General features: G+C 35.1%; 1 protein-coding gene across 4 annotated transcripts in view; it reads right to left on the minus strand.

Annotated features, from left to right (window-relative positions):
• The window catches only part of PTPN4 (protein tyrosine phosphatase non-receptor type 4), a 240837-nt gene that overhangs the window by 33561 nt on the left and 179492 nt on the right, over positions 1 to 27784 (minus strand). For all 4 annotated transcript variants that reach the window (XM_003909217.4, XM_009185052.3, XM_009185053.3 and 1 more), the window contains 6 exons: positions 25067 to 25135; positions 19174 to 19299; positions 16747 to 16905; positions 6464 to 6614; positions 5372 to 5455; positions 5222 to 5278 (listed from right to left, as the gene is read on the minus strand). In XM_003909217.4, the coding sequence (XP_003909266.1) occupies positions 5222 to 5278; positions 5372 to 5455; positions 6464 to 6614; positions 16747 to 16905; positions 19174 to 19299; positions 25067 to 25135 (646 nt within the window). The remainder of the gene's footprint in view (positions 1 to 5221; positions 5279 to 5371; positions 5456 to 6463; positions 6615 to 16746; positions 16906 to 19173; positions 19300 to 25066; positions 25136 to 27784) is intronic.

Genomic DNA, 27784 nt, shown 5'->3' on the forward strand with positions numbered 1-27784 from the left:
TTTAGCTTTACACTGTCTAGATACATACAAACTTCAGTCATCATGATTTAATTAAATAACACCAGTCCCCCAACAATACGATTCAAACTTTAGTTACCACAGTGTATTTACTGTGAATAACTGTAAAAAGTACAAACTTTGCTGCTAGCTTCAATACAAAAATCACTACATAAATAATAGACACACATCATAATCAGTGGCCAGTCACATCAGTTCTTCCAAAGTTTGATGGTCATCTGTTTTCAGTTCAAGTGCAGACAGGAAAGCATGTAGTTGGGCTGCCTCCTAGTCTCCCAGAGATAAACCCATATTAAAATGAATAACCTAAACCTAAAGAGGGAATTGATCACAAAAGATGAAAGTGCAGCAAAGTGAATAATGCTAGAGGTGAAGTTTGAACTGACCATAAATAGAGTTAGAGAAGCAATAGATGACCACGGGAATGTTAACACTGGTGTTGTTCGAGAGACTCTAGATATGTAGCCAAAAGAACTTTTGGAGATATTTCACATCGAAAGTTCAAAGGACAAAGTGCTGAAAGCATGTCAAGTAGACAGTATTACGACAATTTGGCAAGGCAAGAAGTGAAGCTCATTTGGTATTCTAAGCTGTACCACGGGGAGGAGGCAAGCACCATTTAAACTACTCAAGAAAATAAAACATTTAAATTCTCAGTGTTTCTAATGTTTTGAATTACAGGATACAAAATCCCATATTAGCTTTACTATTTTTTTCATTTCCTTTTACCTTTGTAAGAGACAGTAAAGGAAATTCTTAATGTTTTGACAACAAATTTAAAGGTCTTGGGAACAACCATAATTTTTCCCATTAATCATCAAGATCCTGCACGATTTCATCTTGCATGGTCGTTTTTATAGTCTTGCACTATAGTGCAAAGTGAGAAGACAAACAGCAATTAGGGTAAAAGAGACAAAAGAAATAGAAATATAGACAGCATGTTCTGGGAACATAGCAATGAAAACATATGACAGTGAAGGCTGAAGAATGATAGGCCAGCTTGAGAAGGAACTGATGGGGTTGGATCTTACAAAAAAGGGAACCGCTTGTGGTAAAGGCATGAAGACACAAAAGCACAACTATTGAAATTCATTATCAACACAAAGTCAATAAAATCCAATAAGGATTGTCATTAGTGGAAAAAATACTGGTCTAGAAGTTACTCTGCTACTTCTGACATGTGTGATCTTAGACATCTGAAGTTCTGAAAAGACATCTGAAAATGAAAAGTTCTGATTATTTCTTAGAGTTGTTGTGAAGATAAAGATAATTCAACCCAAAGCTTTAAAATCTGGAATGTTCAAATTTAGAGTTATGCTCATTCTCTCAAGTTGCTTTTTTGTCTACTTATGTAGTGAAGTAGATGACAGACATTCATATACTCCCTCTGTGCACTAGCAGTGTGATGCTTTTGTATACCAATTAGTTCCAAGTTTTTGTAGATGTCTTTGAGATACCTGAAGTGTAGTGAATTGGGAGCCAATGGTACTGGGGAAAACGTAATTATAGGCTATAGCAGATAGAGCTTTCCCTCACATTATTTTGTGCACAGTGTAGTTGGCAGAAAAAAAGAGGTGGTCTATGTGTTAAAGAGGATAGCTATGAATCTCTTACTGTATCCATTATCACTAAAGGGAACTCTCTTATAGTTAATATGCCTTTTGTCAGATATGTTACAATTTTTAATTTGCATTTCATTCCGAGCTGACAAGTCTAAATTAACTGTTTGTGTATATATATATACACATACAGAGCAAGACCCTGTCTTGCTCAAATATGTATGTTGAGGGTCTTGCTGTGTGTGTGTGTGTGTGTGTGTGTGTGTGTGTGTATTTCAGACAGGGTCACGCTATATATTTGAGACAGGGTCTTGGTCTGTTGCTTAGGCTGGAGTGTAGTGGTGTGATCACAGCTCACTGCAGCCGTTATCTCCTGGGCTCAAGTGATCCTCCCATTTCAGCCACTGGAGTAGCTGGCATCACAGGCATGTACCACCATATCTGGCCAATTTTAAAGTATTTTTTTGTAGAAACAAGGTTTCACGATGTTGCCCAGGGTAGTCTTAAACTCCTGAGCTCAAGCAATCCTCCCACCTTAGCCTCCCAAAGTGCTAAGATTATAGGCATGAGCATCACACCTGGCCAATAATGTTAAAATGAGTTTTGTTGGAGCAACAGCTTTTGGCTAAGATTATCAAACAGAAGGAGAATCATAACTTTAATTGGGAGTTATTTTATCCATTTCAGAAGATGTCCAATATAAAAAATGACAATAAAATATTTGAACTCCATAAATATATACAACTATTACGTATTCATAAAAAAACAGAAACCTTTTCCTTTTCCCCTGATTGCCTAAACTGTGGTTTCTAATTAGAAGGTTGTGGTGGTCTCTAAATTAATAAAATATTACAAAAATAATAAATTCCCATTGTTTTAATTTTTTCCCCCAATAGAATGACTACGTTTTAATTTGTTCTAAATTTCAGCCAATATTTATGGAACATAGTTCTACATGGCAAAAGGGAAAAATTACCAACAATATGTACAGATTAAAAAGAGAACTTAAGAGTTTTAGAGGCCGGGCGCGGTGGCTCAAGCCTGTAATCCCAGCTCTTTGGGAGGCTGAGATGGGTGGATCACGAGGTCAGGAGATCAAGACCATCCTGGCTAACACGGTGAAACCCCATCTCTACTAAAAAATACAAAATATTAGCCGGGCGTGGTGGCGGGCGCCTGTAGTCCCAGCTACTCGGGAGGCTGAAGGAGGAGAATGGCATGAACCCGGGAGTCGGAGCTTGCAGTGAGCTGAGATCTGGCCACTGCACTCCAGCCTGGACGACAGAGCGAGACTCCGTCTCAAAAAAAAAAAAAAAAAAAAAAAGAGTTTTAGAATTCTGTTTGGAAATGAATATATCTATAGAATATTCTGTGAAACCTTGACTTAATTGAAAACTATCCATATTCATTGCTCAGAAAAATGAATACTTTTTTTATGCATGTAAGTCATTGACTATTACAACTGTCATGTAAATAAAGAAATGTGTATTATACTTTCTAAGAGCAATAGATGCTCATTGTCATGATCCAGACAATCAAAAAAATACAGAATACCTGTAATTCCATTATCCACATTAAACACTGTTAACTTTTTAAAGCATGTTTCCAGAATTTTTCTACATATGTAATATTTTAACAAACTGGTTCAAACATATATGTGAAATTATAACATGTATTTTTCCATAATGCCATCTTATGGATATATTTCCATATTTATATAGAGTTACATTATCATCTCAATAGACACAAAGCACCATATAATTTGTTTCCCCAACTTTAACGATAAACATTTTGGTTATTTTTCATTTTAAACTGTTAGAAACCATACTATAATTAATATCCTTGTGTAAGTATTCTTTGTTCCCCAATCACATTTGATTATTTTTCCACATTAAACAGTTATAAACCATACAGTTAATATCCTTGTATAAGTTTTCTTTGTTCCCTAGTCACATATGATTATTTTTCCACTTTAAACTGTTATAAACCATACAGGTAATATCCTTGTGTAAGCACTCTTTGTTCCCTAGTCGAATTATTTCATTAGGGGAAATTCCTAAATGTGAAATTGTCAGGCCAAAAGATATACAACTGCTTTAAGTCTTAAATTTTTGTTTTTAGCAAAGTTATAAATCACACCATTAAAAGATTTGACTAGTTATGTAAGATTGTTAAGAAACTATTTGTGTTCCTCCCTACCACCTCCCCATCTCTAAAAGTGTTGTTTTAACACTTTAGATATATCTTTCTGTATTTACCTCTGCATCTCTAACATCTCTCTATTGTTATTCTTTTCTGTTTTAGATATTATCTATTACCTTTCTACATGATAGATAATAATTCATCAATCCTTCATCCCTTCATCTGCAGTCCCAATCATATTCACATTTCCCATCAAATATATATAAAATAAATAATTTTGGATTATCTCTACCATCTTTGTTCCCATCTTTTACATACATATTAATAGCATGTCCCCAGGAGTCATTTTATACATTATATCCCTGGTCTCATCCCCCAGTCACAACAGACTTTTTTCAAGTGAGGAAATATGATCCATGCCGGGTCTATTAAGGGTTTACTTTCCAGGAGTTTATAATTTAGACTGCGAGGTCACTGTGGGCTACTGAGCTGGTAATATACAAACCTGGAAGTTATTAGTAGTCATATCCTACTCCATGGATTGAGGATCACAATAGCAGTAGGTAGTTATACAATTTCTATTTAGTGGAGACTTACGAGTCACAATCGTGTGTGTGTGTGTGGTAGTGGTGTTACAAAACTCTGCTTGAGGCTGCTACTAAGTACACTGTTTTTACTTAGACTGGAGTGTTTATCTGGAGTGGCTTGAGAGGTAGGCTGCTTCAATGTTCAAATTCATCTGCACTGAGAGGAATCAATCACATAAAAAGAAACAGATGAAAAGTAGAAAGTCTTGATGATTTAAAAAGTTTCTTGTAGAGGTATGATTGCATTCATGCTCTTTAGTTTCATGTGACACCTCAATAGCTATCTGACATATTTATATTTAAATAAGCTATTCTGTCTTTATGCTCATGCCAGGGGTATTCCAGGAGTACCCTGTTATTTTAGCAAAAAACAAGGTCCTTAAAAACCAGAACCAAAACCATATAACATGATATCCTTGATCAATCTCAGTTGTGATTTTCAAACCAACTTTGAGGTTGCTGCAAAGCACCAAAAAAAGCATAGCTGGCCTCTTTCTCTCAGGCTGCTGGTTCTTGTAGTATCATTTCCATTTAAAGTAAAATTTTAAAGGCACGCGTAGGCAAGTATAATGTACTTAAACTACTCTAATAAAAAATAAACAAGCAAACAAAACCCCTCACAAAACTATACCTCTGTCTATATTTTGTTTTTTAAGGGGGTTATTTTGATAGACTCTGTTAATGCTTTAGAAGCACTGAAAGTCATAAATAGCTTCTTTATAAAAACACGGATTTTAAAAACTTTTAGAGAACAAGTAAAAACTAACTTCCCAGCAACTTAAAGAGATTCAGCCAACATCTGACATTTAATAAAAGAAATGATGAAATTCCTTCCTTTATTTAAACTAATAAGAATTATAAAATAAGTACATATTCTTCAAAACAGGATTTATTTGAAACATTTAGATAACTCACAGGTGTTCCTGGTGCTACTCGAGACACAATCACAGGCATCTTCTGATCATATCCTCCCTTAAAAAGAGAGTAAGTAAAATGTTAGTCAAATATTACCAAAATAAGAACACCTTAATTTAAAAACTGAGTATAAAATAAATTCCAGATTACCTTTACATTGAATCCAAACCTTCCATTTTCATCAGGTTTCATTCTGATTAGGACAAGATTATCATGTGGAATACCACCATTAGGCTTAAAAAGACAAAATTAAATAACCTGTAATTTTCTTCACTTAAAATCTATTCTTCAGATATATAGGAAGCATACTCTTTATATGCTTATATTACGTATAGTTTGTAAAAAATCATAATTCTAGTAAAAATTTTAGTTCAGAAAAGTAAATTCTTTGACTAATAACTTGCAGTTAGCCCAACCAGATATATCCTCTCATGCATTCTTGCCAGCACATGCTAGCCTATTAAATGACAGGAGGTACAGAGGCCATGTCTGTCTTTATTAATTGCTATATCCGTAGAACTTGGCTCATAGCAAGCCAGGTTCATATGTATGAGTACACAGAGGGTGCTCATAAATGTTACATGAATTCAAATGATACTTCCTCTGCTTGATATATGTGATTTTAAAAAACAGCTTTATTGAGATATAATTCACATATAATTCACCTATTTAAAGTGTATATTTCCATAATTTTTACTCTTGTCACAGAGGTGTACAAACATCACTATTATCTAATTTTAGAATATTTTCATCAACTCCAAAAGAAATCTTGTATCCATTAGCAGTCGTTCCCCATTTCCCTACCTGCCATCCTCCAAAGCCTAGTCAACCACAAATCTACTTACTGTCTCTTGATAGATCTGACTGTTTTGGATATTTCACGTATACGAAATCATACAACACATGGCTATTTGTCCTGGGCTTCTTTCATTTAGTATGTTCTATGCCTGCTCTTTGAAGGAAAAAATCTGACTAGTTCTTATCAGAGATGATCTCTTCTAGGAATCTTCCCTTAACCCCAAAGCTTATTTAATTATACACTCTGTGCACTCCATGGTCACTTCTAATTATAGAACTTATATCGAGTTACATCATGGCACAATTCATGACCAAAGAATATGATGAAAAAGAGAAGGTACTGTAATACAACTTACAACTAAAAAATACCACAGTACAAAAGAAATTTCATTTAGGATTTTAAAAATTCAAAGAAAAATGAGAATATCTGAAGAGGCTACTTACAGTGGGCTTTTCAGGAGAAGATGGAATATCAAATGTTTCATTAATATGACTTTCTAGATCTTGTTGCGAGTGTGAATAATGAATTTGGTTCCAACTGTTTTTCTTTGATTGTTTGGGTGGTAAAGCTGGAGGCTTCCCATCTCCAGGTGATCTAGACAATAAGACAAATTTGGAAGCTGTTTCAAAACTTTTTTAAAAGTTAGGGTCAAGAAACCCACATATTTACAATGTCTAGTAGGAAACAGGCTCTAAATTTCATATTTATTTGGAAGTGCCACTTTTTAATGAAAATTTTCCTAACTTTGAAGTAATAAATCTAATTTCCTACTTTATCATATTTATAAACAATTATATAATAAAATATATTTTAAAGGTATTCCTGTGAAGATACCTATTAATCTATTATAACAAAGTAAACAGCTTTCCAAAAAAAATTGTTTAAGGTTTTCAGAGGAGTCATGGGTAGCCAGGAATAAGGGAGGCAAGAAAATCCAGAACTGATAATTGGGCAGTTCCACAGATAAAGTAACTATTTCAGTCTAAACAGCTTAAGAGACTGGCCTAATCTTTTTAGAAATAAAATACGATTCATGGAAGTATTGAATTCAATGATGTGATAAGGATTGGAAATCTGAGTAAGAGTGCTGAGATCATCACCAGAGACAAAACTGGTTTAGATATTGTCAGAACATATGATTTAAGGTGAGAAAACTCAATCCAATTAACATTAGAGAGCATAAGCCTCAATTTGTGGCAACAGGAACTGATAAAAAGAGCTAGATATGATAAAGGTAACTTCAGGGCAGAAACTCTAGCTTTTAACAAGCATAATATGTATAAAAACATTACTTGTGGCCAGGTGCGGTGGCTCACGCCTGTAACCCCAGCACTTTGGGAGGCCGAGGTGGCCAGATCACAAGGTCAGGAGATCGAGACCATCCTGGCTAACATGGTGAAACCCCATCTCTACTAAAAATACAAAACATTAGCTGGGAGTGGTGGCGGGCGCCTGTAGTCCCAGCTACCGGGAGGCTGAGGCAGGAGAATGGCATGAACCTGGGAGGTGCAGCTTGCAGTGAGCTGAGATTGCACCACTGCACTCTAGCCTGGGCGACAGAGGGAAACTCCATTTCAAACAAAACAAAACAAAACAAAACAAAACAAAACATTACTTGTGAGCTTTCCACAAAGGCCAAAAGTGGAAACTTGTGGTTCAACTTGTGTCTTAAGAAGTATGCATCCACGGAACTTGTGGATTTGGGAGAAGTAAAATATTAAATAGGTAAGGGGAAAATTGTTCTTGATAAGAACATTGACCACTATTGGTGTTATTACCTGATAAAATAATTACTGCCTTATTGCCTAAGGATAGGTATAAGAGCGATGACAGCTACTGTGTCAATTCACATGACTGCTGGTGTGGCACTGAAGCACACATTTTACACCTAGTATCTGCTCTTCTGTTGACTGACGAGACACCTAACATCCAAGCTATAAGGTCTGGAGATAAGCAAAATGTATTAGATGATATTATCATTAAAAAAAAAGTTCTTCTTCCCCCCACTGACATTAGGCCTGGCCATGTGACTTGCTTTGGCCAATGACATGTGGGTAGAAGTGGAATGTGTAACTTTTGAAAGGAAGCTTTAAGAAACAACTTATGGGCCAGGTGTGGGGGCTCACACCTGTAATCCCAGCACTTTGGGAGGCCGAGGTGGGCGGATCACAAGGTCAGGAGATTGAGACTATCCTGTCTAACATGGTGAAACCCCGTCTCTATTAAAAATATAAAAAACTTAGCCAGGCGTGGTGGCGGGCACCTGTAGTCCCAGCTACTCGGAAGGCTGAGGCAGGAGAATGGCGTGAACCCGGGAGGCGGAGCTTGCAGTGAGCCGAGATCGCACCACTGCATTCCCGCCTGGGCGACAGAGCAAGACTCCATCTCAAAAAAAAAAAAGAAAAAAAAGAAACACATGATTTCATTATGCTGCTTTTTTCCCTTGGCCATGAGACTAGCCATGTCGCAAACAGGGCGTGCTACCAGTCTGGGACCCAGAATGAAGACAAGGTAGAGCAGAGCCAAAGATGACACACAATGTACATATAATATAAGAAAGAAAGAACCTTTGTTATGTCACTTTAAGTAAGGCTCATTTGTGATCAAGCATAACAAGATAACTGATGCAGAGATTTACTGCCAGAGTGACCCTTGGATACATTTGTTCTCCCTTATAGAGGACATGTAAGCTTATTGAGAGGTTGGCTGCTAGACACCTAGTAAATAAGCATTGTGAAACTGAAAGTATGATTAGTGCCAAGGAAGTCAGCTGGGATTAATAATGAATGAAGTGATTGTATGGTCTTCCAGAGAAGTTTCTCCTAGGAGAGATTAGAGTCTTTCTGAAATTTTATAACCTGGTATAAAATATAACCGCAAAAGAAGCAAGTGAACAGTAATGCCCACTTAGCCTAGATGTCTGCATAGAAATACTTCAGGGCACAAATGCTCCAAATTCTACCAAGTCTACAAAGCCTGAATCAGAGCACACATCCCTCTTTTTCAGCAAAAGCTTCACTGAGGTCTGCTTTAATGGCCAGGGCTTCCAGGTCCCAAACGTGGTCATTTTTAATGTTACTTTCAACTGCCTAAGGGCCCACACATTCAAGTATTGCTTGTCTACAGAAATGTTTCCATGGACTAGAATAGAGATATGTAACTTAACCACGGCGTACTACATAGGATTACAGCACATAGAGATGGACATCCCTTAGCAGAACTTAACAGATGCAACATTTTTAAAAGGCAGTTGATATAGTCTCTAAAACTTTACAAACACCAGAAGTAATTGGACTCTACATATATAACAGGTCTCACCCCTTACTTGGACCTAAATGTATAACCACTGAGGCAAGATAATTAGAAACTTTTTCTGCTTTTGCATACAGTTGTCATAACCAGGAAACATTTAAAAGCTAAATTTAAAAGCTGGGGAAAAAAACATTCAAAACTAAAAACCTGTGGGAAAGGGTGTAAGGTGGAGAACATATGAAAATGGAGTCAGGGCAACCTTCCTTATTCTTGGTCCAGCTATCAGTTTAAATACAGCGCCAAAATACATAGGAGAAACTCAGGCCTGATCAGCAGTGGCATATCTAAGTGAGTCAAACTTGGTGGGTATGGGCCTAACAGTGGCAATACTCAGTTACATGAGAGGGACAGCACTGATACTATGGTACATTTTGCTAAAACTGTTGAATCTCTATTTCTGGAGTTACAGTTTAGGCAAAAAAAACACCTCCAGAGGTGGTTTTTATTGTGCAATTGTGATTAGATATTGTTACCCTAAAAGAGCAGTTGTAAATTCATGGATTATGGGCCAATTTTGGCCAACATACATTTGGACCATTCATTGCTTTTATAAAAATAATTGAGTTAAACAATTACATTTTAAAAATTGCATACAAATCTAGATTTTCAAGACGAAAAATCTGGAAACTCCGGAAAGAATGGGCCTGCAGTACCAGTTGTCAAACACTGTATTAAGCCAAGTGGCAGCTGCTGTCTGTAGATGCAGCATGAGCTCTATAATCTACACAAATCTCCATCCCGTGCTACTTGCAAGACTCCAGGTATTTGATAATAGCCTCTTCTGACCTCTTTTTAAACATTCAAAATAAGCAAGAAGATACAGATAGGAAAAGAACCCAAGTATAAATGCTGGGGTTGGGACTTAAGCCAAATTATAAGGAAAAGGTGAAGAGAATGGAGTATAGATTAAGATGAAGATGAAAGGACAGTAAAACTTTGGATTTCAGGACAGAGCTACCTGCCTTCTCACTGTCTTACATAACTTTCTTATTAAAGTAACTTCTCAGAGAGTGGCAGACAGGCTCTCCATGTGCCTGACTGCTGCAGAGGGTTAGGTTGGTCTACGGAGCTCTTATAATTTGATTATGTACTCTAATAGTAATCCCTGTAACTGTTTCCCTTTTCTATACTTCCAATTTCAATAACCAAACTCTACACACACGCGCGCGCGCACATACACACACACACACACTCTAAAGTCTATAAAAGTAATCAAGGATGTCAACACAGATTCCTGAAATTCAAATATTGGGCAAAAGTTATCAATTACATTTTTTAAAATACATACTCCAAGAATATTAATTTGATTTACTTTAATGAATAACTTTCTTCTTCATTTCTATTGTACAGCTATCATATACATTATATTTATTACCTAAACAGTTATCTAGGAAGATGACTTTCATAGGTAAACCTTGCATTATAATTAGAAAGATACATTAAAAATAATGTCATGAAACAGTCCAATTCTTAAAAACAATACTATTTCTAAGTGCACACACACAAAAATCTGCCAAGTATAAGAGAATGAAGAGACATCATGCAATTGTGAGAATAACTAGGCAGCATAGTGAAACACAGCCCTGTCAGAAGTAACAGATAGTACCCTCAAGGAAGAGACCTCTAATTTTCAAAGAAGGCCAACATTTACTAACAGGCAGTTTAGGCAGGAGTAGGGAAATAGAAATTAAAGAAAGAAGCAGGGATCAGGGTTGTAGCTAGAGACATACAAGTGGAGGGAATCATCTGGCTTTAAGGAAGGGAACTGGAAAAGATCTGATTTAGGGAAAGTGAGAAAAAAATTCAATCCTGAAGGGATTATTTTAGTTACTTTTAAAAAAGAAAAATGAACAACCCTTGAAAATCATGAATTAAAAAAAAAAAAAAACAACGGTAAAGGCACGACTGTACATAGAAATCTGTCACAGAAACATAAAATTGACTCCAATAGACTAGAAAACAAAAACTATATTCGTGTTAGACACTAATACAAATGTGCCAGAAATGATGGCTCTTTTAAAAACTCTTATTTTCCAGCCTGGGCAACAAAGCAAGATACCATCTCTACAAAAAAAAATTTTTTTTTAATTAGCTGGGGATGGTGGTGTGCACCTGTAGTCCCAGCTACTCAGGATGCTGAAATGGGAAGATCATTCAAGAACAGTAATTTGAGGCTGTGGTGAGTTATAATTGTGCCACTATGCCCCAGCCTGGGAGACAGAGAGACCCTGTCTCTTAAAGAAAAAAACAAACCTCTTATTTTCTAAGATGTATATCAAGAGATCATGTCTCATTTAACTATAATCACTACTGTTATTCTCATCTTCAATACGCATTTAACACAACTTGTACTTTACTTATATTACATTAGATACAGATAAAATTCTGATTCAAAATTCAGGCTTCTTAACACTTTGGCTACTTTATTCTGATAATGACAGTGTTTCAAAGTAAACACCATTTCAGGTTGATTATTAATTAATGCACAAGGCACTTTAAAAAGTTCATGTAAACTATCAGGGACATGATTAATATCTAAGAATAGAACTGACAATGTCATGTGATTTTATCAGTAAGAATCTATTCCAGAACAAGCCTCCCAGAGACTGGAGATTCTTGGTTTCAACCAAATCAAGGTGTCCACCCTTAGCTCCCAAGTGCAAGTGACAGAGCCTTTAGCCAGAGATGAATGACAGGTAAGCATACTGCAGCTACTGTCCAGGGACCCGTAATTAGTCTTGATGCCACGAATACAGCATCTAATATGGTACATTCTCTAAGTCCCCATGGCTTGGTATCTCCTTCTATTCAAACCTTCTTTGATTTTTTAAATCTCCTTGTCCTAGAATAGCCTAGTATTTGAAGAGTTCACAACATATTGCTAGACTTGATCAAGACTGGAATGGGAATTGGGGACAATGAATTATAGATGGAAATCATCAGTGCCAGTAGTTGAGAGGGGTGGAGGAAAGGCAAAGCTTTGAAGACCAAGCAAAAGGAACTGATGAGGTATGGACAAAGCTGTGGGGATTCATTAGATAAGACTAGAATGGAATAGTCCAGGAAAGAATGGCTCAGGGAAATGGATTTAACACTTGAAGATGGCCAAGCACGGTGGCTCAAACCTGTAATCCTCCCAAACAACTTTGGGAGGCTGAGGCAGGTGGACCACTTGAGCCCAGGAATTCAAGACCAGCTTGGGCAACATGATGCAACCCTGTTTCTACAAGAAATACAAAAATTAGCTGGGCATGGTGTCATGCTCCTGCAGTCTCAGCTACTTGGGAGGCTGAGGTAGGAGGATTACTTAAGCCTAGGAGGTCGAGGCTGCAGGGAGCAGTGATTACACCACTGCACTCCAGCCTAGGCAACAGAGCAGGACCCTGTCCCTAAGTAAACAAACAAACAAACAAAAAGCCACTTGTGGATTATAAAGTCTGCCTAGAATATCGTGTGATTAGGGATGTAAGAACAAAGTTGAGAATCTGGAGACTTCCTCACTGTGTTCAATCAGATGCTCACACTTCAAATATCCAGACAAACTGTTGATAATATATTAAAAGTTGTTGGAATATATCCCAAAAGCTTAACTGAAAAAAGCTATGTAATTATTATATGCTTATAGCAATCCTTTGAGGTAGGTATTATTACCACCCAGTAAGGAAACAGGCTTACGGAGATAAAATAACTCACCAAAGGTCACCTAATTAGAAGTAGTGGAACCCCGTTTTAAACCTAGTCTGAATCCAGAGCTTGTGCTCGTAACCACTATGATATATAGTTGCATCTAAAAGAAAGTAACTGCAAAAAGGAGGAAGGTTATTTTAAATCAGAGGTTTCCAAACTTTTCGTGGCAGCGGAACATTTTCCTAAAAAAAAAAAAGTTTCTAAGAAGCCAATTTACAAAATAGGTAAATGCTAATAAGCATCCCCCCAGTCAGTATCTGAGGCCTCAACAGAACTCCTAGAACTTATCAGAACATATCCAGAATATGAGTATTTTAAATCACTTCATTTTGGTTATGGTAATACTGCTATATTTTAAATTCTAACAGAAATTACTTATATTTTAATGAACAGAAAGCAAGATTAGTAAACACCAGGGCTTATAGACATCCATATTTACTTTAATTGATAACATTTCTAACTCAATTGTTTTAATATATTTAAAACCAATAATTTGCCTAAAATGTACTAGAGGAGGGGGCACCAGGGCTGGAAACACATTCTGTACACGGTTTACCCACAAAAAATTTTACCCACATTAGCTGGGCGCGGTGGCTCACGCCTGTAATCCCAGCACTTTGGGAGGCCGAGGTGGGCGGATCACGAGGTCAGGAGAATGAGACCATCCTGGCTAACACGGTGAAACCCCGCCTCTACTAAAAATACAAAAAATTAGCCGGGCGAGGTGGCGGGCGCCTGTAGTCCCAGCTACTCGGGAGGCTGAGTTAGGAGAATGGCGTGAACCTGGGAGGCGGAGCTTGCAGTGAGCCGAGATCGCGCCACTGTACTCCAGCCTGGGCGACAGAGCGAGACTCCGTCTCAAAAAAAAAAAAAAAAAAAAATTCTACCCACATTAAAAAAAAAGTACTACTCGTGTTAACTTTTGGTTGTTAAGAGAAAGGAGAGATGGCAATATAATTCTAAAAGTGTTCCAAATGCCCCACGTTCATATTGGGGCTTTTTACCAAAAATAACTTGCTTATCTTAAACTTTGACCTTTTTTTTGCTTTTGGTTTCTAAAAGATGGTGTCTTGCTGTATTGTCCAGGATGAGGTGCAGTGACCATCCACAGGTGCCATCACGGAGCAACACATCCTCGAACTCCTGGGCTCTAGTGATCCTTCTGCCTCAGCCTCCTGAGTAAGCCGGGACAACAGGTACACACCACCACACTTGGCAATTTGACATTTTGAAAAATGTTAAGTGGAGGGTAAATAATGAAAATGTTATATTCAAGTGTACTATGCTGGTAACAGAGCAATATATTGTCACATAGTAGCAAAAGGTTTGTTAGAAATGTCAATCAAGATATGTGAAAAAATGTGCACAATTTATTTCAGTCCAGTCAGCTTTAAATTTTCTTGTAAATGCTTCAACAACAGCAGTGAAAAAAGCTTATTTTGCAGTTAATGCAGCTCTCTGTTGCCGCCTTTAGAAATTTGTATCCTAATAAATTTAACCATCCAATTCACATGCTGTGTTGTAGACTGTGGTCTCCTTTATCCTTAGCCTATAAATGATAACTTTATTCTAAACAGTATAAGCAACCTCCTGTACTCACTTAAATAAAGAATTGGTAAGATGATTTTATCTGACAATTAAAAAAAGGAATATGTGAAAAACCTTAAAAAAATCTATTTCATTACATGTTGAAATGTTCTGTGCTTAATCCAATATATCATTTAAATTCTTTTCACATTTGAACAATAGAAAAACTAAAATCTATGGATTCCAAGTTGCAAAGTATTTTATCTAAATTGCAAATCAAAGAACATCTATAACATCTTGTTTGGAATACAAAGTTCTCCTGGCTGACTGCTAGAGAAAGCCTGAGTTTTTGTTCTGTAAATTGGGACAAGTGTTCTAAGCGTGGCTTTCTTATCTATAAAATGGGTATTACATATCTTTCCTACTTCACTGAATTCTCCTGAATAGAACAGTGAGAGAATTTATGTAAAAGTGACTGTAAGCAACTAAGTTAGTTATTATTATTAAGCTTATCTTTTCGGAACTCTCTCACTATTCTTAAGGTTAAAAACTGGTTGAATGTCAAATGCAGTATTATAGATTCAAAATGGAATACAAACACATAAGCCTTATAAAATACATGTCCAAAGAGACTCCAAGCATTTTATAATCTTGTGCACAAGACAGAAGAAGCAAAAACTCTTCACAGTTCCAAGTTACCCTGAACTTGCTTCTCCACTCAAGTCAGGAAAGTAGAATAAAGGTGTTTTGAGATGGCAAATGTATTAGTCCATTCTCATGCTGCTATGAAAAAACACCTGAGACTGGGTAATTTATAAAGAAAAGAGGTTTAGTTGACTTACAGTTACACATGGCTGGGGAGGCCTCAGGAAATTTACAATCATGGTGGAAGGCACCTCTTCACAGGGTGGCAGGAGAGAAAATGAGTGCACGCAAGGGAAATGCCAGACACTTATAAAACCATCAGATCTTGTAAGACTCATTCATTATCACAAGAAGAGCATGATGGAAAGAGGAAATGACCCCCATGATTCAACTACCTTTACTTGGTCCTGCCCTTGACACCTGGAGATTACAATTCAAGGTAAGATCTGGGTGAGGACACAGAGCCAAACCATATCAGCAAGTGATTTCGGGATTTGTGAATCTATAAAATTTACATGTGGAAATATTCAATTGTGTTTATATGTCTTTCTTTGGAAAAGGCCCTTTAAAAATAGATAAAGATAATTTTGTTAGGCCTCAAGAGTTATATTGGTTTTGGTTTGTAATAATTAGGCTTTCGTGATTCCTGCATATGGTTCATTTTTATGTCATGAAAGTATGTAATTTTAAAATCAAATCAATATTTCAATCATGTCCTTAATTACTATACTTTTTAAAGTTTCCAAATTAAAACATACATAATTATTAAAAATCAACCGGAAAGTTTAGAAGTATAAATTCTAAAGTAATAAAACATTAAATCTCCCATCAATCTTATTTCTTGCCAACTAATTCCCCACAGGTATCATTGTACAGTGTGTATTTGTCCTATTTCTCCATTTTAAATAATATATACACACAATCAAAATGTTTTACCAAGATACACATCATGCAGGCTGAACTCTTACTTGTTTTGATAGCTCAGCCAGTCTTCCTTGGTTTACCCTACCCAGGGACAAACATGACCCTACACCTGTACTCTCTTCCACCTACCACTCTTGGGCCCACTCTTTACCCCTGATCACATTCACTATATCTTACACCAATTTCTCCTTCTCAAGAAATAAATCTTCTTACCTATCTACATAGGTAAATTCAAAAATCTTCTTACGTATCTACATACCTTGTAAGTATTTTAATTTTCTCAACACTTTTTACTCATACTTATGGTTCTTTTCCTTTAAAAATATTAAGAAAGTTCTACTTTACCCTCCTCCTTGACCAGAGTGCTACATTATCTGCAGAAATATTTGAGTTTATACACTAAAAATTGAAGACCTAAGTCAACAAAATAACAACATAGTGACTGGGTGGGGGAGGGAGAGGCAACACAAACTCTCAGGAACAAATGAGCATAATTGCAAATATATAAATTTTGAAAAGTTGCATAATTAAAATCTTGTATCAAATATCCTAATTTCCCAGATTATTTTAAATAAAGCAATTTGAGGCATTGAAAACACAGAGTGAGGAAGCAAAATAAAAAAGCTCTTACGGTGATGATTCCAGAACAATGCTATTAGCTTGTGTTGATGACGGAGATCTCTGATTCACAAACACTTCGCTTGGGGAAGTATGAACCATATGGTCTACCAGATGACCAACTGAAGATGGTCGTAACCGGGTTCCTTCCTGCGTGAATGCAGAATTTCGACTAAATAAAGAGGGAGAAAAACTGAATTAAAATATGCTTTTTAAAAATTTTTTAAATTTTTTAAAAAAAATTTCCAAGTTTCTTAATATATGGTTGCATCAGAAAGTGGGTATGTGTTTTTAAGTCAAGCCATGTTGACTAAGCAATCTCTGAAAAAGACAGTGTGATATAAACAGAGAGAACAGAGAATGGGAAGTCAGTGATCTGAGTTAACAGTCAACAATCTGCCAAGGATTCTACCCGTAAAGTCACCTACTATCTCTAAGTGCCTTAATGTTTCTAGGTGTCAGTCACTACGATTTTGTCTTATTCAGCATTTATAAAATAAAGGGATTAGAATAAATGATTTAGAAATACATTCTAGTCTGAATTATTTTTTAATCATTATAAATGCTTTTATTTACGGGACTTTCTTTGAATCCTTAGAATAGATACTGAATTCTATTGCCATCCTCTTGACAGTCACACAAAGTAGTGTTATTATAATTTTTAATTACAATATTTCAGTACTTATGTATGTGTCAGACATTGCTCTAAGCATTTCATTTAATCCTCGTAACAGTACTATAAGAAAGACATTATTATAAATATAATTTTGTAGATGAGAAAAATGAGACAGAGATTAATTAACTTGCCCAAGGTCAAGCATACAGTGATTACAGGGCCCATGCTCTTAACCACCACTTTGTACTATCTCTTCAGAATGTTAAAAAATCTTTTTAGGTTGTATCTAAAATTGTTTCATTAACCAGAAAACTTAATCAGAGCTACTGCTAATTAATTAATTACTTGAGTACTTTGGCTTAAATATCTTACATTTTCTATAACTTGCTATTGTTTTTTAATGTTGCTGGTATAAATGAAGAAATGGCTGGTTGCAAAAGGGAAGAGAAAAACAAGGTCTGAATTTTCTTCACACAACCTAATGAGGCTTTGAATATATGCAATCATTTATGAGAAAAAATGATAAAAGCAACCTGAAATTGGCAAGATAGAAATTACTAAGTCCATTTTTTTCTAGGAGTAACTTTAACATATAAGTATTAAAGCTCTGTGAACCAAACTGTTTATGTATAAACTGTTCCGATATGGTAAAGTTTATTCCTCAGCTGATAATAGGCTTCAATGCTGTAGCTGTTAGATTTTTTTTTTTTTTTTGAGATAGGGTCTCACTCCGTGACCGAGGATGAAGTGCAGTGGCGTGATCTCAACTCACCGCAACCTCTGCCTCCCGGGTTCAAACAATCCCTGCCCCACCCACCTGACAGGTGCACATCACCATGCTCAGCTAATTTTCCTGTGTTTTTGTAAAGATGGGGTTTCACCATGTTGACCCGGCTGGTCTCGCACTCCTGACCTTAAGGAATCCACAAGCCTCGGCCTCCCAAAGTGCTGGGATTACAGGAATGAGCCACCACACCCAGCCACGTTTAGAATTTTGTGCAAATTTATTAAACATTAATGTGCGTAAAACATTTATGAAAAAAGACATCTTCAAATATTATATTGCATACCAACATTCAAGTATAAGTGAACCTTATGAGTAAATAAAGTATGTTAATATGTTGGCACACATTTGTTTACCATTATCTTAATTACATACAACATTTGTAATATTATCAAATTAAGATAATCAACATCTTTGGGTAGTACATTTGGCTAATTTATGATCTTACAATCATTTACACCAAAACATACAACTTTTGTGAGCAATGTCAGACTGAAGTACATATACGGTGAGTGCTGAATCACACAGTGCTTTTTAGCTCAGGGAGAGCTAAACTTGTAGGGACTGGTGCTGGAAACCCCTTTTCCTAGGCCATAGAACATGCTGAAGCCATGGCTGAGGTGGGGGTTTCAGAGAATCACAATCACTTGCAAAGCATTTTCAAACAATATATGCTCCCCTAGAAATTCTGCTGGGAATCCACATGAAAAGTGAGTATGTCAACAACAATCATATGAGATTTTAAGTCTAACAGATCTTCATTTATCAGGAACTCCTAACTGCGAAAGTTAACTGTTGAGGAAAGTTGAGAGTGGGGGGTCCTTATTCAATGTGCTACTCTCATCCCGCAAGTCTATACCGTGTTGCTTCTGCAATGAGCAGCAGGCGAAGAGAAAATAATGCTCTGGAGCAACAAAAATCATGTTTCACCGAAAGAACTCAATTTTTGCGTATCTTTATCTTAGGCATAAAAATATACAGCCAATAATTAGAAATTAGCAAAATTCACACCTGATGTTGGTCACAGAATTCACACTTACTGATTAGGAGTTCCCGGTGGAGATCGTGATGGAAGGCTTTGTGTTTCTAACCTGTCATCAGATATTGAATTTCTGCTTACTACTTCCCAATCCATTAATTTCCGTGCCAAGGGCTTACTTGGGGATCTGCAGAAATAAATTAAATAATATGTTAAAAGTTTTATTTTTATATCCCAAACTATGAATCAAATCCTACATTTGTTTTCATAGATTATGTTCTAGACGAGCAACATAAAGAGTTTACTTGTAAAAAATTAATGCATTTAGAGGTTATTTACCAAATAACTTCCTAAGAATGTACACTGGTTTTACATGAAGAATAAAGGAAGGATAGGCTAGAAAGAATAAGAGAATAAGAAGGATGAGCAAAAACAGAAGAAACAAGAAAAGGAAGGAGAAAGGTAAAAAGGGAAGGGTCTGCTACCAAACGTTTTCTCATATGTTACTGATAAGACAGATACTACCTACTTCTATTCCAGAGTATCTGGAACACTAGCTTATCTTGGGCTGTATTAAATAATTCCTAGCACATTATCTCCTGAATGCTTCTATATCTAAATTCCAGTCCTCTGCCTCAATGAATACAGAAGAAAAATAATTATGCATATTATATTTTATCTATTTAAACAATTTTTTACATATAGTAGGTTAGTGGATTTTTCCCTTTTTTCCAAAAACATTTTGGAGGGTTAACAATTCTGTTTATTGGTGGGGAGTAAAAGGATATGTTTTGTTACCCATCTATATATTATCAGGTATCCTAATGATAAAGATGAAAACTAAGTGATGTTTTGAAAAAAGATCTTGGCTGGGCGGGGTGGCTCAGGACTGTAATCCCAGCACTTTGGGAGGCCCAGATGGGAGGATCACTGGAACTTAGGAGTTTGAGACCAGCTTGGGCAACATAAGGAGACTCTGTCTCTATAAAAAATAAATTAGCTGGGTATGATGGCAGGTGCCTGTAGTCCAAGCTACTTGGGAGGCTGAAGTCAGAGGATCACTTGAGCCCAGGAATTTGAGACTGCAGTGAGCTGTGCTAGCACCACTGCATTACAGCCTGGGTGATAGGAGTAAAACCCTGTCTCAAAAAAAAAGAAAGAAAGAAAGAGAGAAAGAGAGAGAAACAGAGAAAGAGAGAGAGAGAAAGATTTTGATATTGATTCATTCAGATCAAAAGATATTGATCTATGCAGAGATCATAAACCCTTAGAATTTTAGGAATGTTAACAAGTAAAGTATTTTTATATGCAAATTCAGATAATGGACAAAATTAGCTGAAAACATATGTTATCCTTTAAATGCCTGGCTTTACAACGTGGAGAGTTAATGTGGAGGCTAATAATTTAAGCTACATATATAAAGTATGTAATAAATCATCTTGTAAACAGTATTATATTTCAGTAATTAACTGAAGCATATAAAAATTATATATATTTTCCATTATAGCACAATTTACAAAAAATGAAACATCCTGTTGTCTTCCTACAAAAATCAGATCATAAACATTTAGGTAGAAATACCTATTTGATTAAAATTTAAAAATGAAGACTATTTTTGGTTATAGTTAATAGGAATTATGGGCTTTTGTTGTGTGAATTTGGATTTATTTTCAGATTTTCCTATAATGATAAAGAATTGCAGGTAGTATTGGACTTGCTTTTTAGCTCATTGGGATATTTTCCTCTCATCATGTACTATGTATACACTTCTGTAGGGCTAAAAAAAATAAAACAATTACCAAGGAAGGCACAAAGCAAACGCTATATTAACTCATCTGATTACATTAAAACTTAATAACATTAGAATTCTGATACATAATGATCTCACGAAGTTTGAAGTTTCACTATCTACTAGAATTTCCTTTCCAATATGTTAAACGTGTAAAAAGAAAGGTTGGACTAAAACGCACAATAACACTGACCAAAGAGAACTGAATAAATCATTATTATGTGTACAGTAGGAAGCATTAAAATAATAAGGACTCTGAATTCTAGATGTGGCTTATTAGGCAAACCTCTTATGTTTCTGTATCTAAATGTATAAATTTATTAGCACAATATGACCCATAGGTCTCTCCCTACCTCCTGAATTTTATGATTTATGAATATCCAAATTTTCAGGGCAATGTTTTAGCCTATTAATTTTACTAAACCACAAAAAATTTAAGTTACTTATGAATCTAAACTACACAAGTGTCCTATCATTTCAGCAATTCATAGCTAAAACTTTTTTAGTTTGGCCTAATGACATTTCCTTAATCAAAAAACTTGTAGGCATTTTCTAAGACATGGAATGTTATTAGTTTTAAAAAAGATACATTGACTCAGATTTCATTTTCCGTAACTGAATTCAAAGTAATTTAGGTGTGAACGTTTCCCATTATCACAGGTTTAAATTATAGGATTTTTTGATTTGAAGACAATTCATGACACCATTTAGTTTGACCCCCTCATATTGCAGTGCAAATTTTCTTATCAGTCACAACAGAATGAAAATAAAGTATATTATCTCATGCATTTGATTTTTAAAATAAAGATTAATATTTACGGCTCTATTAATGCTAATTTATCATGTAATAAACTATTTTTTCCTCAAATATTAAACTACGAAATGTAAGCTGTATGAAAGTTCACTAACTGTAATCAGTAGATCAACTACTTTCATTTTCTAAAAGCTGGAAAAAGTCATTTGAAGAAAAAAAATTCCAGCACACTCACCTAGTCTGAAGCGTCAGAACACTTTATTGCTGTTAATGGACTAAACATGGCTGGACACTTTGAACTTAAAACCAAACTTCATGTATTTTATTTTATTAACAGTTTTAACCTCAGGGAACCGCCCACTCAAGCTTGCTGTCTATGTTTCCTGTTGAGTGTGGAAATTTCAGAGAAAAAAATACCACACAGCATCAGTGTGTTTGCGATGTGGTAAGCTTCTTTTCTGTGCAGGGCACCTTATTTTTCTATTGTATGAGAACATTGTTTTTCTCTTTTCTTAGATATATGACAACTGCAAAATGTGAAAGCAATTTGAAGAGGTGATAATCAGTATACGTGCTGCTGAGGCAAACACAAAGCGGTGATAATCAGAAAAAAGAAAAAACATTTAATGATTGCTAAAAAATTATTATATGAAAAGTTTAAGGAGGAGCCTTTTCTATCTATTCATATTGCCAACTGAAACCCAAAGGAAAAAAAAGAACTCTAGAATTATCTGGTACTTTAATAAAATAACTTAATAATTGCTAAAACCATTAGAGAATTTTGGTAAGTATGTATCTGTTTATTACAATTAGATCCTAACATATTAGAAAAACAATCCCAGAAAAGCTTCATCTTTCAGAGGAAGAGAGATCATTAAACAGCCCAGTACTATTACAACCTCATTGTAGCTGATACCTTATTATTTCAGAGGAACCACACAATTCCAGAAAAACAAAAGGAATAGGAGAGTTGTTTGAGGCTTATAATATTGAAATTTTACCTCTACTATTCACTGAATAATGGCTCTTTGTTTTATAAAATAACCTATTAAACAACTATACATTTTAATAATGAATACACAAAATGAACAACTAAATGCAGGTATAACTCTGCTTATTTCTAAAATCTGATATGATCAAAATATTAAAACATTAACACTTATAAAGAAACCATTTATATGTGATATTAACTTAATATATAAATACACCTATGATCTGGTATTCATATTAGGATATACTACATACAACTAGTGATCAAGTCACATGTTCTATACTTTTTATAAAAGTCAAGCAAGAAAGAAGACGCTTGTTAAGAGAGGAATAAAAAAGTTTTAAGTACATTGTTATGGTGTTACAACACTAAGAATCAGAAAAATATTTTAAGAAATGTTATTGGTTTTTAAAAAAAATACACTGACTCAGATTTCATTTTCCATAAGTGAATTCAAAGTAATTTAGGTGTGAAGGTTTTCCATTATCACAGGTTTAAATTATAGGATTTTTTGATTTGAAGACAACTCATGACACCATTTGGTCCAACCCCCTCACAATGCAGTGCAAATTTTCCTATCAGTCACAACAGAATGAAAATAAAGTATATTATCTCAAGCATTTGATTTTTAAAATAAAGATTAAGTTACCATTTATGGCTCTTCTATTAATGTTAATTCACAATGTATTAAACTATTATTTCCTCATATACTAGACTACTAAATGTAAGCTGTATGTCACATATTACTGTGATATCCTTACAAAGTCTTAGCAACAACTACTCTGGAGGCAGGGACGTGGCTCAGTAAAGGCAGGAATCCTAAAAGTTAAGTTTATAGTTTACAATTAAAGTATTTAACTGTTAAAAGATTTATTGCCATTATAAATGACTAGATTTTTGAACGGCAAAGAAAATGTGCATGATATGTTAAATGATAAAAACAAACAACAAATAGTATAAAACAATTTCAAAACAAACATACACACATATAAAAATGTCTCTATGAGTATATGCATAGAAAAATCCTGAATAATGAGTATAATTTTTTTTTTTAAAAGTTGTCTTTGGATGATAAATTTTCTTTATGTTCTTTGATACTGTTGGAGTATTTAAACATAATGAGCTATCACTTACATTACTAGGGGAAAAAAGCAATTTCCACTTTTGGAAGGAGGAAGAAAAAAACCAAGAACACAAAACTCCCTTTACTCTGGAAACACAAAGAAGGTCTGTTAGATAAAGGCTTAAGAACAAAATTTAAACAGAGTGAAATCAAAAGCAAACTTTCTAGTTCTCTTTATTAAAACTCAAGCCTGTAATAGCAGTAGATGCCAAGCACATAACTAATTAAAAGACTTAGCCTCTCAAAGTAATTTTCACTGAAAACAGACTCTTGTCTCTAACACACCTGTGTCCAGTTGGTCATCAGATTCTGCTAGTTCTGCCTACAAAACATTCCTTAAATTTGTTCCCTATTTTCCATTCCATTACCAATGTTTTTGTTCAGGCCTTTATTATTTTCACTTGGATTACTGCAATTACCTTATAATTAGTTTCTGGGTAACGAGGCTTTCCTTTCTAATCCATTCTCTATCGTTGCTCATAATACTATTTTCTAAAACATAGATCTTATCATGTTATTTCACTTGTTAAAAAGCAAATCAGCTAGGTCAGGAGTGGTGGCTCATGCCTGTAATCCCAGCACTTTGGGAGGCTGAGGTGGGGGGACCACCTGAGGTCAGGAGTTCAAGACCAGCCTGGCTGACATGGTGAAACCCCATCTCTACTAAAAATATAAAACTATTAGCCAGGTGTGGTGGCATGCGTAATCCCAGCTACTAGGGAGGCTGAGGCAGGAGAATTGCTTTAACCCAGAAGGCGGAGGTTGCAGTGAGCTGAGATTGGGCCACTGCACTCCAGCCTAGGTAACAGAGTAAGACTCCGTCTCAAAACAAAAACAACAACAAAAAAAGAAGAGCAAATTGACTATGATAGACCCTAAAGAAATAAAGACAATAAATGGTAAACAAAAATAAAACAACTTATCTCTTAACAATATAATTTAAATAAATATGGAAATGTCTTGATAACATGAAATAAGTCACTATATTTCTCAAAAATGTTTAAAAAAGGAAAGCAACCTTGAACAAAATATTATATTAATAACATAATATCTGATCAGCCTATTCAGAGCTGCAATGCCTGGCACACTATTAATGTTCATATAAAAAATGAATCAATAAACTAGACAAGCTAGTTTATCATTCCCTCAACATTATTTACTGTTAAAGAATAGTGATAATTTTGTAATCAAAAATTTGAAATATTTAGAAAAACTTAAGAAAAAATATTTAGAAAAATTTTAGTAAACTCAATCCATCTTTTAAAAAAATTCAGACAATGAAACAGATTTGGCTTACCTTGCAAATACCCTGTCTTTATTTGCCTTTTCTTTGCCATACTGAACTGACTGGACTTCAGTTCTCCCACTGAAATATATAAATATGCACAACAATAAAGTCTTAAAGAGAACTATAAGATACAATGACAACACATAACATGATTATAGTATAATTTCCTAAGAGACAAGACATTTCTAGCAGAGAAAAGGAAGCAGAGAATAAAAAGACTGGACAACATTCCAATTCTGCCTGGATGAATGGAGCTTAGTTACATTTCTCCCATTCATGAAGAAAGATGTGTTCAACTACCTCCATGTCCAGACACAGAACAGCTCCAGATTTTTGTTTAGAGGAAGGAACTGAGGCAGAAAAATGGTGGGGGTTTGGCACTAGGAGATTTGTTTTCAAGCTGATTTGTCTAGAGGGAAATTGTTGATACAGAGAAACTGATCTTCTTCTGAGGTATACACCAATGTGTTCAGATGAAATTTGTTAATAAAAGTTCTCAGAGCATTTATTTGAGACATTCTCATTACTTAACTGTGAATGAACATAAATTTGAGGTATATCAAATGTAACCATATACAAATATAGATAACGAATGCATATAAAATCAGCCAAATGCCAGTTTCCATAGTTAAGCAAGCAATTTTAAGACTATTTTCCATGGATAAAGATCAGTAAATATGAATTGAATGACACTTTTATGAGATTTTAATGGAAAAATGAGAAATATTACCATGATTTTTAAACTTCAAGTTGAATTTTCCTAAGAAAGTATTTCCTCTAAGAGGGAGGTAATACATTAAAGTTCATCATTGTTTTGTATTTCCACATTAGAATAATGATGTTAATCCTCTGACTACTTTGGAACAGAGATAAGGATATGTACATGAAGAGACTGGTGGAGAAAGTAATAGATCTGATAGTCCCAGTACCATCTGTCAGTCAAAAGAGCATTTCAACATTTTAAGTATGACAACAGTTCCAGTATTCTCCACCACTGCTTATTATGAAGGGAAAAAAAGTTTATTTAGTGCATACTCATTAGGGACAGGACTGTGTCCAGCTACCATTTTTTATGCTCCCATTCCTAGTTCATTTACAAGACGTCTAATCATTTTGATGATTAAAAAGTGCTTTGGATATGTTTTAAAGTTCTTAAGAACTACAAACGCAAAGCTTAACTTTTTAAAACTATAAATATATACGATTACATATATACAATTTAATGTGCGAGCTGTCATAGGCCCAATCCTGTCCTGTGCCCTATGTTTTGCAAGGGCTATGATAAACAAATTCCATTTTCTAGATTATTTTGCCTTAGGTTCTGCTTTTAGAAGGTACTGGTGGAAGATCAGAAAGTGGAGAAAGGCAGAGCAGGAAACTGGTAGCTGCTGGCAGCTGCTTTAATAGTTATGGGGATAGGGCATAGTGAGAAAAAGCATCCTGTAGATGGTCCCATCCTTGATTAAAGCAGTACTTCTCTGCAAGATACAGACTGACTTTTCTTCACTGGAAAATTAATGTATCAGTCAGAGTTCAGTCAGGGAAACAGAGCTCTAACAGTGTAGTAGCAGGGGTAGGTTTGTGGACTCCAGCCCACGGGTGACCCATGCATCTGAATTTTAGGCATTACCCCTTCTTCCTGTTTGTTTCTCCATAACCACGTTTCCTCCCTTTTGCTTTCCCAGCATTTCCAACAACCATGTAACTAATTTCTTCAATTGAATTGCTTTTGTTTGAAATACCAAAAGGGCTTTCTGTTTCCCTGACTGAACTCTGACTGATACATTAATTCTCCAGTGAAGAAGATTCAAATGGGACACTTACTCAAAAGGCTGGAGTAAGAAGTTAAATTTCATAAAAAACATTTAAAAAAAAATTAATGAGAGAAAGTCTTATATTTCATATTGTCCATAATACAGACATTAGGGGTTCAGTATTATCATTACCACAAAATGAAAAACTGTTCCAGTTTTGGAACACTAAACTTTCACAGTAAGATACTTATCTTTTGAGCAATGAGAAAGTTCTCTCTCTCTCTCTCTCTCTCTGTCTCTCTCTCTCTCTCTCTATATAGGCTTATTATAAGTTATTCAAGCAACATAGAAAAATATAAAAAGAACAAAAAAATTGTTTTTAGCCACAGTCCTATCCATAAAGAAATCATCACCATTATAAGCAGGTAAAAATCATTCTGAAATTCATGTATATAAACATTAAAAAGGCTAGACATACAGACACAATAATTTTATTACAATGTAATTATGGTATATATGCCACTTTCAATGAAAAAAATTAAACTGGTTTCCAGTGAAATAAAAGATAAAAAAGACTGCTATTCATTAAAAAAAAAAAAAAAAAAAAAGGAAAAAAGATTAAGAAAACCTTAAGAAGCACTGTGTTAACGTCTAAAATTGTTTCAAACTTTAAGGGTTCAAACACTTCCTCCCACTAGTCCCTTGCTTCATTTTTTTTTAAGTTATATTATTTATTCTACTTTGGCAAAGTTTATACTATTTTAATTTTATTCTGCAGTTATAATTCTCATAGTCGTCAATAATTGTTTCTATATAGAGGATTTAATCTTCACTCTCAGTGCTTTTTATCAGGATTCTTCTTCGGTTATTCTGATTTATCTCCTGGTTTGCTGAATTTTACTACTCAATAAATGTTTCCAGGAAGGTCTTGAAGATGTTATATTCTCTGAGTTTTTTCATATTGGATAATGTC

Source organism: Papio anubis, chromosome 10, assembly GCF_008728515.1.
Source record: "Papio anubis isolate 15944 chromosome 10, Panubis1.0, whole genome shotgun sequence".
Classification (NCBI taxonomy): Eukaryota; Metazoa; Chordata; class Mammalia; order Primates; family Cercopithecidae; genus Papio; species Papio anubis.